Here is a 16,839-nt window from a genome sequence, read left to right as displayed (position 1 = left end):
GTTGTAGAACACGGGGTCATCGGTCCCGACCCGGACCGGATGCGTCCCCTTATGGAACTCCCACTGCCCCACTGCCTAAAAGCTCTGAAGAGGTGCCTAGGGTTTTTTTCCTACTACGCTCAGTGGGTCCCCTACTATGCAGACAAAGCCCGTCCGCTGATCAAGTCCACCTCTTTTCCCGTGACGGCAGAGGCCCGCTTAGCCTTCCACCGTATCAAGGAAGACATTGCTGGAGGTCAGGCAGCATCTGTAGAGAGAGAAACTAGGTTAACGTTTCAGGTCGATGACCCTTTGCCAGAACTGGAAAAAGTTGGAGATGTAACAGGTTTTTAAGCAAGTGTAGGGACAGGGAGAGGGGGGAGGGGAGGAAAGAACAAAAGGGAAGGTCTGTGATAGGGTGGAAGGCAGGAGAGATTAAGAGACACAAGGGATGATGGTGCAAGGCAAAAGGAGATGGTAATGGTACAAGTTAAGAAACAAAAGATGACTCTAGATGAAGTGTAAATGGCAATGGCAGAATCATCAATAACTGCCATGTGAAAGAGAGAGAAAAAATGATAGGGGCAGAGGTTATGGTCTGAAATTGTTGAACTTGATGTTGAGTCCAGAAGGCTATAAAGTGCCTAATCGAAAGATGAGGTGCTGTTCCTCGAGCTTACATTGAGCTTCATTGGAACAGTGTGTAAGAGGACGAGGACGGAGAGGTCAGAGTGGGAGTGGAGCGGAGAATTAAAGTGACAGGCGACCAGAAGCTCCGGGTCACCCTTACGGACTGAACAGAGGTGTTCTGCAAAGTGGTCACCCAATCTGCGTTTGGTCTCCCCAATGTAGAGGAGACCACATCGTGAGCAGCGAATACAGTATGCTTAATTGCAAAGTAGTGGTGAACAGTTGTTTTTCCAAAGAGTATGCAGTGGTGTCCCCCAGGAGTCGGTGTTGGGACCACTGCTCTTTTTGATATATATTTATGACCTGGACTTGGGTACACAGGCATAATTTCAAAGTTTGCAGATGACACGGAACTCAGAAATGTAGTAAACAGTAAGGAGGATAGTAACAGACTTCAGGAGGACATAGACAGACTGGTGAAATGGGCAGACATATGGCAGATGAAATTTATCGCAGAGAAGTGTGATTAATTTTGGTAGGAAGAATAAGGATAGGCAATATAAACTAAATGGTACAATTTTAAAGGGGGTACAGGAACAGAGAGACCTGGGGAGTACTTACATAAACTTTTGAAGGAGGCAGGACATGTTGAGAAGGCTGTTAAAAAGGCATACGGGATCCTTGGTTTTATAAATAGTGGTATAGAGTACAAAAGCAAGAAAGTTATGCTTAACCTTTATAAAACACTGGTTCGGCCTCAGCTGGAGTATTGTGGCCAATTCTAGGCACCATACTTTAGGAAGGATGTCAATGCCTTAGAGAGAGTGCAGGAGATTTACTAGAATGGTACCAGGGATGAAAGACTTCAGTTACGTGGAGAGACTAGAGAAACTGGGGTTGTTCTCCTTAGAGCAGAGATGGTTTAGAGGAGATTTGATAGAGGTACTCAAAATCATAAATGGGTTTGATAGAGTAAATAAGGAGAAACTATTTCCAGTGGCAGAAGAGTCGGTAACCAGAGGACACAGATTTAAGGTGATTGGCAAAAGAACCAGAGGCGACATGAGGAAACATTCTTTCACGCAGCGAGTTGTTATGATCTGGAATGCACTGCCTGAAAGGGTGGTGGAAGCAGAGTCAATAGTAACTTTCAAAAGGGAATTGGATAAATACTTGAAAAGAAAAAATTTGCTGAGCTATGGGGAAGGAACAGGGGAGTGGGACTAATTGGATAGTTCTTTTAAAGAGCCGGCACAGGCACGATGGGCTGAATAGCCTCCTTCTGTGCTGTATAATCCTATAATTCTTAATGGCCAACAGGGATATGTATTTATATTTTAGGAAATTATAAATGTATAGAAGAAACCCATTAAAAACTATTGCATAAAATTATACATTTCTGTTCTTAATTATGATCCTACCTGATTCAGATGTATACAGGTTTCAACTGCAGCTTTGGCTTGGTTACACTTTAGGAATGCAGCTACAGCCTGCTCACACATACCTACAGTAACAAACATGTGAGCTATTTCCTGTAAAAAAGAATCAAAGCATTTGTGTTAAATAGTCTTAACAACTGTATAAAGGAACTACTATAGATCTAAATGGCTGAAGAAAATTCTTTCCGGCACCTGAATGTTGGAGGAATTCCTCGTGGAAATGGAGACAAAGACAAATCCTTCAATGTGAAAGTTTCATTTTGTTCATATTTGAACACCTCCAGTGTACTGACTGAAGATTTCAACAGATGTAGCTTTTTTTTTGGAATAAGTGGAATATATTTTAAAAGCACTTTTAATAACCTCAGTGTGAACTAGTTCTCAATTAAGTCTTGCTTGCAATTATTAATGGGACCATCCTGGATCAGTGTGCTGATAGTAAAATTAATTGTATCATAGAAATAACAAATTTCTTCTAGTAGCGCATGTAATTTTAGTCATTCTTTAAATCACAGATATGTCAATAAACAAGTCTAGTGACTAAAGCTTGATAATAATGATTTTGGTTTATTATCAAACTGGACATTAGATACCACTAAAACTTGAAAGTAAGATTAGAATGAAAGCAGTTTGTACAAAAACTTTCAAAATGTGTCTCTACATATAATGTTAACAACTAACTTAAATGACAAAGTTATTACTTCAAAATAAATGGTGTAGCCTTGAAAACATTACTTTGGGGAAAAAAATCCTTTGTTGTTGAAATTAGTGCAAACATAGGCTCTGAAATTCCTCTGGGGACATTAAACCAGCAGAAGAGTGGCGGAGCAGATCCTACGTCCACCAGAATGGACAAGCCCAGATGCCATCGCAAATCCCAGGAATGGTGTCATTTCCATGAACTGGACAGACCACTGGTGCCTACAACAGTGGTGCTTGCCTTGATTTCACCCCCAAAAAATCAAAGTGGCACCATATTACTTTGAAGGTGAAAGGAGGTTTTCTTCATCTTTGGTTCCCAATGGAACCAGGTAATTTTTTAACAAGGTAAATCAGCCCTCCCTGGGATCAATTACCTTTGGCTGATGAAGGTTTGGGGACTTTCAAAAAGCCTCAGTAGAGATCACATGTGCTCTCAGCAGGCAAGAGTTCCCCTGAGGCCTTAAGGGTGCGAGGGGTAGAATACCCAGGAACTCCTCCTTGATGTATTTGGGGGCAGAACTTCTGCCCACTGCTACCTCACTGGGAAACAGCGGCAAAACAAAAAGCAGGATGGAATCCCAATGGAACTGGGTTCCATCCCAAATGCTGGCTGTTGCCAGCTGATCTGCTCACTCGCTGCCCTTGATCCGGGGCAGAATTTCACTCCTATATTTTATTAAAAAGGAAATAACGAACTAAAGAACCAACTTTAAGCACTCTTGGTATATTTGCTTCTCTACATGTGTCCTACTAAAAACACAAATAAAAATTGAACAAGAAAAGGCCCATTCAGTTCATCAGACCCACTCTAACCAACAGGCTTTATATAATATGTACCATCAAGGACTCTCCCAACATACTAAAGTAACAAATGAGGTGAATAACCACAGGTGCAGCAATGCCCAAGATGATAACATTCTGAAATTTCTCCCTGGCATAACATATAATTAAGTAAAACTCCAGAATATGAATCCAACATTACTCTCTGCATCACTTAACCCTGGTCAGCTGACTTCCATAGATGTTTCCTAGCCACGGCAGGATATTGGAACTATAATGTTTAACTTACAAGCTGTGATTTTGTAAAAATTGCAAAAATGGGATTGAGCTTGCCCATCATCTGACACTAGCAGTGCAGAGGGCAGGCCACCCCAGGTTTTACGATGCAAGTCCCTCTTTCTAATTTGAGTTAGGCTATTGGCACTTAAAATCTTGCCCAGAAAGCTTAGTATAATAGAACAGTGCAGAAAAAGGTCATTCAGACCATCGTGTATGTGCCAGTGCTTTGCTAGAGTAATGCAAAACTAATCCTACTACCCTAATCTCTGCCAATAGCATTGTATTTTCCTCTGATTCAAATGTTTTTCCACTTCCCCTATAAAAGATGCAATGGTCTCTGCCTCAACTACTTACTTGGGCGGAGGGTAAAAAATCCCACAAGGCAGCAATTCTTAAAGAATTGCAGATAGTCATTAAGGGGGCCAAAAGTAGACTAATTGTGCACAATGGCACAGTGGACACAAGTGGGCCATAGTGCTCCCTTTGATGCTGAAGTATTGGAAGTCCTGTTGCAGAAGGTGCACCATATGGCAGGTGGCCTGTTGTGGGACAGATGGCTACCCTCCAGTAAAAAGACAAGGAAGAAGGTCATCAATTGAGTCATTGCAGTCACCTAAGTCCCTTGTACCTGGTTGCTAATAAAGAAATATGTTGCTATCAGGGCAAAAGCGCTTTTGCACACATTTCTTATGGGGCTCATCAAGCTTAGTACAAACCAAAGTTGGGAAACACAGCATCCTCTAGGAAGTAACATTTACTGTATTGCACACAATCACTGCCCTTTTGTATTCACTTTTTCACTGCCAAAACTGGATGGTGCACTTTCCTTATGGGTGGAGGTAGCAGTCAAGGAACAGCAAACAGATGCTCAGGCTTTTCGTCTCAGATGCTCCTCTACAGTTAGGGATTTTATCAGTGGGATCATCAGTCATTTATGCAGAGGTTAGCCTTAGTCTCTTAAGATCTCCATATCCATGTCAAGAACACAAATCTGCTATCATTGCTATTTAACATTACTAAGAAAGAAAGAACTTGCATTTATATAGTGCCTTTCATGACCTCAGTACGTCCCAAAGCGCTTTACAGCCAATGAGGCACTTTTGAAGTATAGTCACTGTTGTAATGTAGGAAACACAGCAGCCACTTTGAGCACAACAAGCTCCCACAAACAGCAATGTGATAATGACCAAATAATCTGTTTTAATAACGTTGGTTGAGGGATAAATGCTGACCAGGACACCAGGGAGAACACCCCTGCTCTTCTTCGAAATAGTGCCATGGGACATCTTACGTCCCCTGAGGGGGCAGACGGTTTAATGTCTCATCAGAAAGATGGCACCTCTGACAGTGCAGTACTCCCTCAGTACTGCAATGGCGTGTCAGCCTAGATTATGTGCTCAAGTTTCTAGAGTGGGGCTTGAACCCACAACCTTCTGACTCAGAGACGAGATTCAAAATTGTGCATAGAATGTCATGAATAAAACTGCACAACTACTTCTCCTGTCCATGTGACTCTCACAAAGCTTTATCAACTGGAACCCTTTATCATTCACAGTAATTTAAATGTAGCTATGACAAATAAGGACTTTCACCACATTTAAATCATAAAATTTATATATAATGGGCCACATTTTGCGGCCCCTACGGGTGTGTACGCGCCCGTAAGGGCTGTGCAAGTTCCAGGTTTTCGCGCGCGAAATGCATGCGTGAAAACCCGGAACTTGCAACTTCTGCCCAGTGAATGCCCATGAAATTCTTACGTCTGGTAAAAGCAGGCGTAAGGCTTAAGAGTTTTAAAAAAACATAAAAATAAAGTTTTATCAATCATTTATACATTTAAAAACCTGTACAGTAAGGTAAGTTTATTCTTAGCCCCTTTAAAACATTTACATTTATTTTTCAAAAAGATAAATTTTTGTTTTAAATATTTAATTAAATGTCATTTTAATTAATTTTAAATATGTAATTTTTAAAAATTTTATTTGATGCATAGGTGTATTTTTTGGGGTTTCCGTACATTCCCCAAAAGCCTGCGAACCACCTGAACCCCTGGGATACGAGGGCCTCTACTCGCGGGTACCCGGAGAGGCCCAGAACTGCGAATGTCTGTACCTCCCAGACCACCAGGTACGCGGGCATTTTATTTGCGGAGCAGAGGCATTTCCCCGCGGCAAGCCTCCGACCGCAAATTCAGGGCCAATATATTTTTAAATCTATAGATGAGATCAATGGGTCACTTTAAATTTGGTTACTGCCAGATTTGTCCTCCAGACTAAAAAGGTTACACATATATCAAAGGCAGAATGCTTCCTTGTTCACCAGTTCTTGTACCAAGGGATTGAAGCTTCTGTAGCGGTGGCATGTCAAGACCTTACGTATAAGTTTTTTTATTAGCACTGGTCCAGGTTCAATATTAATCAGTACAGTTAGCAAAGTCAACAGTAATACTAGTTCTGTTACATCTCTAACTTTTTCCAGTTCTGACGAAGAGTCATCGACCTGACACATTAAGGGGGAAAAATTTGTTTGCTTTGTGCCTACCATTAGCGCCCTAAGAGGGTGTTAACGGGGTGCAAAGCTACTAGTGCCCGGGCGCGGCGCCGCCAATGCCTCCCGCGAAATTCAGCGGGAGGTTAGCGGCAGCAGTAACCGTTAGCGCCCCGCAGCGCTGCGCCACCGGCGATGACGTCATCGCATGCGCAGTGCCCCGCTTGCACCCCGGCTGCGATCTTCGGTAGAGCCCCCTGACTTACCGCCGGACGCTATGTCCGACGGGGTCAGGGGGGTCTACCTGCGGCCGGGGCGGCTCTAATTAAAGGCGAGGTGCCGGCCGGCCATTTTTGTTGCTGGCCGCCTGCCAGCACCTGCCTCCGTTGCCATCCCCGGCCTCCTGACTCGCCCCCCTCCACGGAGCGCCGGCTGCGCTCCATGAGCCCGGCACTTCTCTTGAGTGCCGGGCTCTTTTGCCGGCACTCCAATCCCCGGTGGCCCAGCTGGGTCCCGGGCCGCGCAAGGCCCCTCCCCTTTAAGAAGGGGAGGAAGGCCTGCACGTAGTGGCGCGATATTCCCTCGCTGCGCCCAAGAGGGAGGTGGGGCGCTTCCAGTAGCTTCCTTCTTGGGGCGTTACCACTCAATTTCGGCCGCAGGTGCGCTAATTTTTCTGGGGCACTGAAGTTAGCGCCCCAAAGGGGGCGCAACTCAATTTCTCCCCCTAACTCTGTTTCTCTCTCCGTAGATGCTGCCTGACCTGCTGAGTATTTCCAGCATTTTCTGTTTTTATTTTAGTAACACTAGTTCTATTGTGCGCAAAGGAGTCAATGACAGCTAATTCAACCAGTAGAATGGATTTAATTAACAAACATTAATTATTAATTAATCTAATGTACATGTATGAACCATTTTTCAACTAATTTGGAGCAATCATCATTAGCCATCAAAACTTGAAATGTCACCCAAATCCAAACTTTCACAAAATTCCCTTTGTATCAAAATGTAACAAAAGTTTTAAATTATGAGTCACTTTATTCCAATATTGAGAATTGATAGTTTTTGCTACTATGGAATGAGTTAATTTGGTTCACTAGTTACCATAGTTACATTTTATTCCCTTAACACTTCCTTTTCAATTTGTCACAATTTTAAAGAGTTCACTATGCAGATCTATTTGTCCTACTTGAACACTGAGATGAACATCAACATTTCATTCCAATGAGAATGTGTTATGCCCACTACTTACAGGAAGCAGTTTGTTATTTTCTGGTAGGGCGTTGGCCAGTTTCTCCAAGCCTTCATAATCTTCAAGCATGTAATAACACTCTGCCAGTCGTTCCTGATTTCGGCCTTGCACGTAGTATTGAACAGCATTCATCCTGCAAATGCAAAGGGGATTTTAAATCACATCCATTCTGAATTATCTTCTTTGATATCAGAATTATTCCACACAATATATATTTAATGGTTATATAAAATCATCAACATGACCATACAGAACTGAATACATTTTCTTGCCTAAAAGTTGAATTATATGCCATAATAATATCCATTTATATGGATACAAATTTTGAAAACAATAAGATTGAATTGCAGTATATATGTTAAATCAAATTAGTACTCAAAGAATTAACAATTTGAGAAATCAGCACTACAGTGTTGCTCCCCCTTTCTAACCCACATTGGACAACACTCTATGAGCAGGATCACCATCATCCCCATCATCCCTTTATATCTTTCAAAATATCACAATAGGTGAGAATAATTTTCTATAAAATTGTAATACTGATAAACTTGTAGTTCAAAGCAAATTACAGATGTACAATAAATTTGAAAGCACAGCCAGTATTTCAGCCTCCCTGTCTGGATAGAGGTATTAAGTACTGCTGAATATTTAGTTTTAATTGTTTCATTCATTTTATTTATACTTATATACATATACTAGCTTAAGTGCCGAGGGTCTTTTGAGGGCATGTTGTTGTTGGAAGAGAGAGAGAGAGCGACTGGGGGGGAAGAGAGAGAGCGACTGGGGGGAAGAGAGAGAGCGACTGGGGGGGAAGAGAGAGAGCGACTGGGGGGGAAGAGAGAGAGCGACTGGGGGGAAGAGAGAGAGCGACTGGGGGGGGAAGAGAGAGAGCGACTGGGGGGGGGAAGAGAGAGAGCGACTGGGGGGGAAGAGAGAGAGCGACTGGGGGGGAAGAGAGAGAGCGACTGGGGGGGAAGAGAGAGAGTGACTGGGGGGGGAAGAGAGAGAGCGACTGGGGGGGAAGAGCGAGAGCGACGGGGAAGAGAGCGCGCGACTGGGGGGGAGGGGAGGAGGGGGGAATGGGGGGAGGGGGGAATGGGGGGAGGGGGGAATGGGGAAGAAGTGGGGGGTGGAGGGGGGGGGGAGGAGGAGTCCCCGAGCCCCGCCCCCGATCTCCCGCCCCCCGATCTCCCGTCCCCCGATCTCCCGATGTCCCGCCCCCCGATGTCCCGCCCCCGATCTCCCGATGTCCCGCCCCCCGATCTCCCGCCCCCCGATCTCCCGCCCCCCGATCTCCCGATGTCCCGCCCCGCGATCTCCCGCCCCCGATGGCCCGCCCCGCGATCTCCCGCCCCCCGATCTCCCGCCCCCCGATCTCCCGCCCCCCGATCTCCCGATGTCCCGCCCCCCGATCTCCCGCCCCGCGATCTCCCGCCCCCCGATCTCCCGCCCCGCGATCTCCCGATCTCCCGTCCCCCGATCTCGCGAGCCCCGCCCCCCGATGTCGCGAGCCCCGCCCTCCCGAGCTGGCTTCAAGACCGCCGATTGCGGCTGTGAGAGACAGCCGGCGGGCCCGGTTGCCGGGGTAACCCTTCCCGCTCTCCAAGCCCCGCCCGAGCCGAGAACAGAGAGAGACGCCGCGTCTCAGCTGCTCCTGCTGCGCGCGCACCCTGTGTATGTCCCGTGACCCTCGTGGCTGACGCCGTTGCCCCGGGTAACGTGACCGGGGGGGGGGAGGGGAGCTTAGCAGAAGCCGTGGTACAATTACCTAGCTCGGGCGTGGCATAGCCGGACAGACGCACACCGGAGGACAGACAGACGTATCCGTTTATATATATAAATATATATATACACACTAGCTGGGGGGAGCCCGGCTTTGCCAGGGCTGTTTTGGGGCGGGCGGTTTAAATCGAGTGCCAGGCTTTGGGGCCCTGTCTGTGATCCCTGAGATGAAAACGATTAGTCCCGCCCACACACACACTTAATACCTTGAAAGATGAAAGTGAAAGTACTTATAAAACGTTTTTGGTAAATCTTATGTTATTTTTAAAAGAGATACAGGTACTAACTTTCAAAGTAGTTTGAGCTGGAAGCTGAAGGCATGGCACTGAAACAATGGCTGCCAGATCCCGAGATGAAAACGATTAGTCCCGCCCACACACACACACATACCGATTGGCCAACCATCAGGGGACCGTACTGTAGGATTGGTCAATCGTGACGGCACAGGATTGGTGGAACCTTGACGTCAGTCAATCAATGCTAAGTAGCAGATAATGAGTTTAATTTTGAAGGTTTTTTGCATAAGGCGCGAATAATTTTCATCCGAGCGAAAAGTAAATACGCTTACCAGCGTCCCGGAAGCGTAAGCTTTCTTCGGGGGTAACGCGCGCGTAGGTACGCCGTATAACTTTCGAGTGCATAGCCGGACAGACGCACACCCGAGGACAGACAGAAGGACAGACAGACAGATCGACCGCTTTATATATATACAGATAGATAGATAGATAGATAGATAGATATAGAAGATTGTGTTACTCTCCTGTAGTCTCTTGTATTTGATTAAAGGCACCTTGCAGTTGTTTTATTCATTTATATTGATTACCCAACCAGGCCTGGTTCTGGCCTGTGCACCTACTGAAGCTCCTCCAGCTGTGAGCCCCAGACCCTGCTCTGCCTAAACCATCTTCTGCTAGTTAGCTGCCTGCCAATTTTCTGCTGTCACCACTGCTCCCCACCTTTACCCATTTACCACTTTACAGCCAGTTCTTTGTTGTCAGTACTCTTTGCCCTGCTGGTTTGCAGATCCAAAAAGATACAATTTCTGTGCTTTTGTTCACACTTGTGTGCAATAAAGACTGTCTGCCTAAGCTGTTTAAACTTTCCAGGCCTTGCGGATTAGATCAATCAAGAAGCAACTTTTCGAAAGCCTCTAGGCCTAGGAAGTTTAAAACTGCTGAAGATTCCATATTGTGTACTATGTGATGAAACACCAGCATAACTACATAAAAGAATACTATGGCAACAACGGCCGCATCAACAGTAGCAAAGATGGCATTGGAGGAATGGTTTGAAGGGTAGGAGAGAGGGACAGAGACACACACACACACACACACACACACACACACACACACACGATAACTCCCCTGCTCTTCTTCGAAATAGTGCCATGGACTCTTTTACGTCCACCTAAGGAAGCAAACAGGGCCTCGGTTTAACGCCTCATCCGAAAGACGATTATGGTGTAGATTGTATTGGTTGATTGTTCGGTGGAGTGTTGCTAGTGCTGGTAGTGAAGAAGAATGAGACGCTGAAACAGATCTTGTTAAGTGTATAGTAGAATAGTTTGCGCTTTGTGTGCAAAATAAACATTGGAGAAGTTACTTCAGGAAGAATCATTTGCTAGTTTGTTTATATAGAGTGCAAATTCTAAATTATTTTAATATTTTTAAACTAAAAGTTGCATAAGTGGAAGAAACGTGTGTGTGTGTGTGTGTGTGTGTGTGAGAGATATATGTATATGTGTAATGAATGATGGCCACGCAACCCATCAATATTCCCACTAACTAACCCACAAAAAACTGGCTCTGCATAAACGGATTGCCGATTGGTAGTTAGACCAATGAAGGCGCAGCCTTTTTGCACATCTGTCCGAATAACGCCAACAAAACAGATAATCTAGTCATTAGCTCTCTGCTCTATGAGGGACCTAGGTGTACACAAATTAGCTGCCATATTTGTCTACAGGACAGCAACTCGAGAAGTAATTAATTGGCTGTGAAGTTCTCTGGGACATTCTGAGGATGTGAAATGCACTATATAATACAAGTTCTTTCTTCTTTCTAGGGAACGCAGTTTAAGGTTAGAGGTGTCAAAAAAAAATTAGAATTTTATGCAACCTTTGTTTTAAGTAAGAGGGTGATAGAATTCTAAAAAACAGAGAGGTCAATTTTCAGTGTGCCGTGAGGCGGGCCTTTAGGCGTACGGGGGGCAAAAATCCCGAATTCGGGGGTCCCGACACCATCCCGCCCAAAACCCGCCTCCATGTAAGTTTCAAAGGAGGCGGGTACCCGCCCCGCAATGGGATCTGCCAACCTGAGGCGGGAAGGGATTAGTGCCAATTAACTAACTGCCTGTTAACAGGTAGTTAATAGGCAGTTTTTAGCCTAATCCCTATTTTGAAGGGTGCGTGTGGGATTCCCGACGACTCCAAACCACGCCAGGTTAGAGGAGTCGGGCCGTCGAGTTGAAGGACTTGGAGGGGCTGAGATGTCGGTGTTCAGGTGAGTGGTGGGTGCATGAGTGCAAAGGTAAGTGTGTTTGGTGTGTGTAAAGAAGTTTAAATTGCCTGTACTTACCTTTACAGCCTTCCTTCCTCTAGGCTTCGGGAATCCATCATTTAGCCGGCACAGAAAGCAGAATGGCTGCGATCTGTCAAAAGTGACAGTCTGCAGCTTTCAGTGCTGGCGAGATTTCTAACTGAGTCTGCGTAGAAGGACTCAGGTTTGAAGTAAGACTGTCAGTGTTTGACTGCTTCAAACAGCTGTGAAACACTGATATTTCATCTGTCAACACGTCTTGACAGATGAAATTTCAGTTTGTGACATCACCTGTTGCCGGGTGGCCCTTAATTGGCCTGCTGAGCCCGCTGGGCGGGCTCAACAAGGTCAATCAAGTGAAAATTGCGTGGATTGGCCGCATCTCGATGGAGGCGGGACTACAACCCGAAAGTTGTAGTCCCGCCTCCTTCCCGACTTCTGAATGAAAATCCAGCCCAGAGTATCTGTAACAACAACAAGATCTTGTATTTATATAGTAAAACGCCCCAAGGAACTTCACAGAAGCATTATAAACAAAATTTGACACCAAGCCACATAACGAGATATTAGGGCAGATAGCCAAAAGCTTGGTCAAAGAGGTAGGTTTTAAGGAGCGTCTTAAAGGAGGAAAGAGAGGTAGAGAAGCAGAGAGGGAATTCCAGAGCTTAGGGCCTCGGTAGTTGAAGGCAAAGCCGCCAATGGTGGAGTGATTAAAATCGGAGCTGCGCAAATTAGAGGAGCGCAGACATCGCGGAGGGTTGTAGGGCAGGAGGAGGTTACAGAGATAGGGAGGGGTGAGGTCATGGAGGGATTTGAAAACAAGGATGAGAATTTTAAATTCGAAGCGTTGCTTAATCGGGAGCCAATGTAGGTCAGTGAGCACAGGGATGATGGGTGAACGGGAATTGGTGCGAGTTAGGATACAGGCAGCAGTGTTTTGGATGAGCTTAAGTTTATGGATGGTGGAAGATAGGAGACCAGCCAGGAGTGTGTTGGAGTAGTCAAGTCTAGAGGTAACAAAGGCATGGATGAGGGTTTCATCAGCAGATGAGCTGAGGCTGGGGCGGAGTCAGGCAATGGTTCTACAGGGGTGGTGGAAGAGAAAGTTATGCTTAGTTTAGAAAAAATGACTGGACAAATTCTTGTTGGGAAAGGGGATAGGGTTTTTGTCAGTCTCCCACAAATTTGCGACAAGAGACTGGGAGAACGCACATGGAATTTCAGAAGCCTATGTTCATTGTCTATTTCAATCATTTTGTATAACTATGCTGTTACTTACCACTTTTGACGATCTGCAAAATAGTCCCCAATAGCATTATAAGCCTGCTCAAGCAGAGCATCATCAGCATCACCAGAACCAGTTTTTAGCAACTGCAGTACTCGAAACCAATCTCCCAACTTGATCCTTAGATCGATAGCCAGATCTCTACAGGCAGAATAGAGTAGTTTTATCGAAAGAAAACTAAAATTCTGACCCTATACAGAGGATGAACTTAAAGCCATCATAAAATCAAAAAACATAATTTGCATCTTCCACAGACCATATACAGTTTATCCCCTCATGAACTCTACCCCATCCATTTACATTCTGCATAAACATTACTTGTTACTGCCCAAAACTAATCAAATAATTGTGCAGATCTTTCAGACATTCTCATATTCCTATCATTAAACTCTAGCCTGATGACCTTTGGGCAACATTCACCCCTCCTCCCACCAATCCTAGCAGCACAGGAACCATTAGCTCCCATGGAATATTTGATCATTTCAGTCTTATTCTAATAGGAAATCTACTCCCAGCCAGATATTTAATGATTCCTTTTTAGTGAAATTTGTCATTGCAGCCTCAACTGCTTTTTCTTGAGAGTCTATACCCACAGACTGGTGGAAATATGGAAAAAAAGGGGTCAATTTTAACTGGGGACACTTTCGGAGTAGGCGTGGTTGCAGGACAAGCGGGAATTCCTCATGGAGACCATAATGAGAGGCCCAGGCCACATTTAAATAATCCAAGATATTCTCCTGCAAGGCTGGGGTTGGGGAGGCCTACGGACTCATTGCGGGACCTGATTGATATTTCTAAACTTGCCTTGGCCTCTTCTGGCCTCTCCATAACTCCTGCCATGCTTGTGCTGTTAGGGTTGGCCCTATGTGAGCTTCCTGAATCCAGACGTTAAAATGACTTTTCAATGTAAGTAGGCCCCCATCTGTTGGGGGCAGATGGTCCTCTGATGCCTGAATAAACGCAAGTAAAGATGGGAAGGCGGGAACAGTGGTGAACGCTGCACGACAACCCCCAACCATCTTAACCCCTGGCCTAGACCGTTCCCGCCAGGCAGGGGTGTTAAAATCTACCCCAAAGTTTCTTCTAACCTCTATTACACCTGATGATTTTAAGTCTCTAGTTCTGTACTCAATACAAAAATCACAGAATTATAGAATAGTACAACATAGAAGGAGGCCATTCGGTTCACTGAGTCTGCGCCGGCTCTTTCAAAGAGCAAACCAGTTAGTCCCACTCCCCCGCTCTTTCCCCACATCCCTGCAATTTTTTTTCTCCTCCAAGTATTTATCCAATTCCCTTTTGAATCTGTATCCACTACTCTATCAGGCATTGCATTCCAAATCCTAACCACTCGTTGCGTAAAAAAGTTTTTCCTCATGTCGCCTCTGCTTTGTTTGCCAATCACCTTAAATCTATGCCCTCTGGTTATTGACCCTTCAGCCATTAGAAACCATTTCTCTTTATTTACTCTTTCTAAACCCTTCATGATTTTATATCAGGTCAAATAACATGCTTAGATCAACAGCACTCAGCATTTTAAACACCTGGATCAAGATTCCACAATAATCTTTTCTTTAATGAAGAAAATTAGCTTTATAAGTCTCTTCTAAAGCTTAGAGCCCCAAGTCCTGGAATTAGGGAGAAGGAGAAGCATTGCAATAGCGCCAAATGATTTCTTAAGAGGTAAAATAGAAAGCTCACTATTACTTTTGAGATAAAGGAGCATCCCAAGTCTTGCCCGGCAACAGGAATTTGACCACTCAACACACAGCAATGACCAGCCCCATTACTTTTCCATCAGCAGATTAGAACATAAGAACAGAAGAAATAGGAGCAGGAGTAGGCCGTTCGGCCCTTCGAGCCTGCTCCGCCATTCAATGAGATCATGGCTGATCTTCTGCCTCAATTCCATTCACCGGTCTTATTGCCATATCCCTTGATGCCATTACTAGTCATACAAGATAGGAGCAGGAGTAGGCCATTCGGCCCCTCGAGCCTGTTCCGCCATTTAATGAGATCATTGCTGATCATCCAAATGCAATACCCTGTCCCTGCTTTCTCCCCATATCCCTTGATCCCTTTAGCCTTAAGAAATATATCTACAGTAACTCCTTTTTGAAAATATTTAATAAATTGGCCTCAACTGCCTTCTGTGGTAGAGAATTCCACAGGTTCACCACTCTCTAAGTGAAGAAATTCCTCCTCACTCAGTCCTAAATGGCTTACCCCTTATCCTTAGACTGTGACCCCTGGTTCTGGACTCCCCGCCATCGGGAACATCCTTCCTGCATCTAGTCTGTCTAGTCCTGTTACAATTTTATAAGTTTCAATGAGATCCCCTCTCATTCTTCTAAACTCTAGCAAATACAAGCCCAATCGACCCAATCTCTCTTCATATGTCATTCCTGCCATCCCAGGTATCAGTCTGGTGAATCTTCGCTGCACTCCCTCCATTGCAAGAACATCCTTCCTCAGATAAGGCGACCAAAACTGTACACAATACTCAAGGTGCGGTCTCACCAAGGCCCTGTACAACTGCAGCAAGACATCCTTGCTCCTGTACTCGAATCCTCTCGCTATGAAGGCCAACATACCATTTGCCTTCTTAACCACCTGCTGCACCTGCATGCTTACCTTCAGCGACTGGTGCACAAGGACACCCAGGTCTCATTGCACTTCCCCTTTTCTCAATCTATTGCCGTTCAGATAATAATCTGCCTTCCTGTTTTTGCCACCAAAGTAGATAACCTCGCATTTATCCACATTATACTGCATCTGCCATGCATCTGCCCAATCACCCAACCTGTCCATTAGTGTTGACTGGAGTCTGTGGGAACTTCTCTGGTATTAACTAGCAAGACAAGAATGATTAGTGTCAAGCAGCCACTTCAATATGGCCCAATCAGGGTCGAAAGACTCCATCAAGGGCAGAATCATTGAACAACTTGAACAGAATCCACCGTACTGGTCAATTTGATCTTGGAGCAGCAGCTATAGATACTTGAGACAGTCAGTATGTGCAGTGGGCTGAAAAATCCAGACAGATCTAGCACAATTCCATACCATGGTGTGGCATTTACTGTGGCCAACATCCCCAAACAAGAACTCAACAATAACGAGAGGGAAAAAAAATCTAACAGTTCCTATTGTGAGGTGTCTTTTACAGTGGAAGGGAAAGAAAATCAGGGGAGCAAAATGGGCATTCTTTTGTCTTTGCTCTCCACTCCACACTAACCCCCACCCCCACATCTCTCTGGAATGTAAATTTCATTCAGTCCATATCTGAAGCAGCACAGAAATGTTAAAAAAATAGCAATTTGTAAAAATCTAAGCACTTCCAAATAATAAAAATCTGATAATTAAAATTAAACAGCACCATGAGCAGTTTCTATTCTAAAACATGCTTAAGAATATTCAGCAGCATTATGAACACCTTCTATCCATGTTTAGATACATCCTCTCGGCCTCCTCAAATCTTCCAAAGTAAGCTGCAACTTCCGCCTGTTTCATGGATTCACTCTGAAGATTTCCTAGACGCTTTACAAACTCAATGCCCTGGTAATCCTTACAACGGACAAATGCCTGTTCCGCTGTTTTAAGGTCAAGTCTCTGTAGAGCAGCTTCTGCAAGCAGGCGCCTAAAATACAAAATAAACCACCTCTTTAGCAAGGAAGAATTTAGTTACACTTC

General features: G+C 44.8%; 1 protein-coding gene across 1 annotated transcript in view; it reads right to left on the bottom strand.

The window, feature by feature from the left end:
• LOC147112527 (WD repeat-containing protein 35-like) overlaps window positions 1-16,839 on the bottom strand; it is a 79,668-nt gene that overhangs the window by 26,082 nt on the left and 36,747 nt on the right. Inside the window, exons 3-6 of the mRNA XM_085998191.1 lie at window positions 16,583-16,786; window positions 13,144-13,290; window positions 7,546-7,678; window positions 2,031-2,141 (exon numbers count right to left, since the gene is read on the bottom strand). Coding sequence (XP_085854317.1) covers window positions 2,031-2,141; window positions 7,546-7,678; window positions 13,144-13,290; window positions 16,583-16,786 — 595 coding nt within the window. The remainder of the gene's footprint in view (window positions 1-2,030; window positions 2,142-7,545; window positions 7,679-13,143; window positions 13,291-16,582; window positions 16,787-16,839) is intronic.

Source organism: Somniosus microcephalus, chromosome 9 (assembly GCF_052327205.1).
Source record: "Somniosus microcephalus isolate GS21.2 chromosome 9, FLI_Smic_1.0, whole genome shotgun sequence".
Classification (NCBI taxonomy): domain Eukaryota; kingdom Metazoa; phylum Chordata; class Chondrichthyes; order Squaliformes; family Somniosidae; genus Somniosus; species Somniosus microcephalus.
Note: the sequence above shows the minus strand (reverse complement) of the source record. Positions and strands in the feature narration are given on the sequence as shown.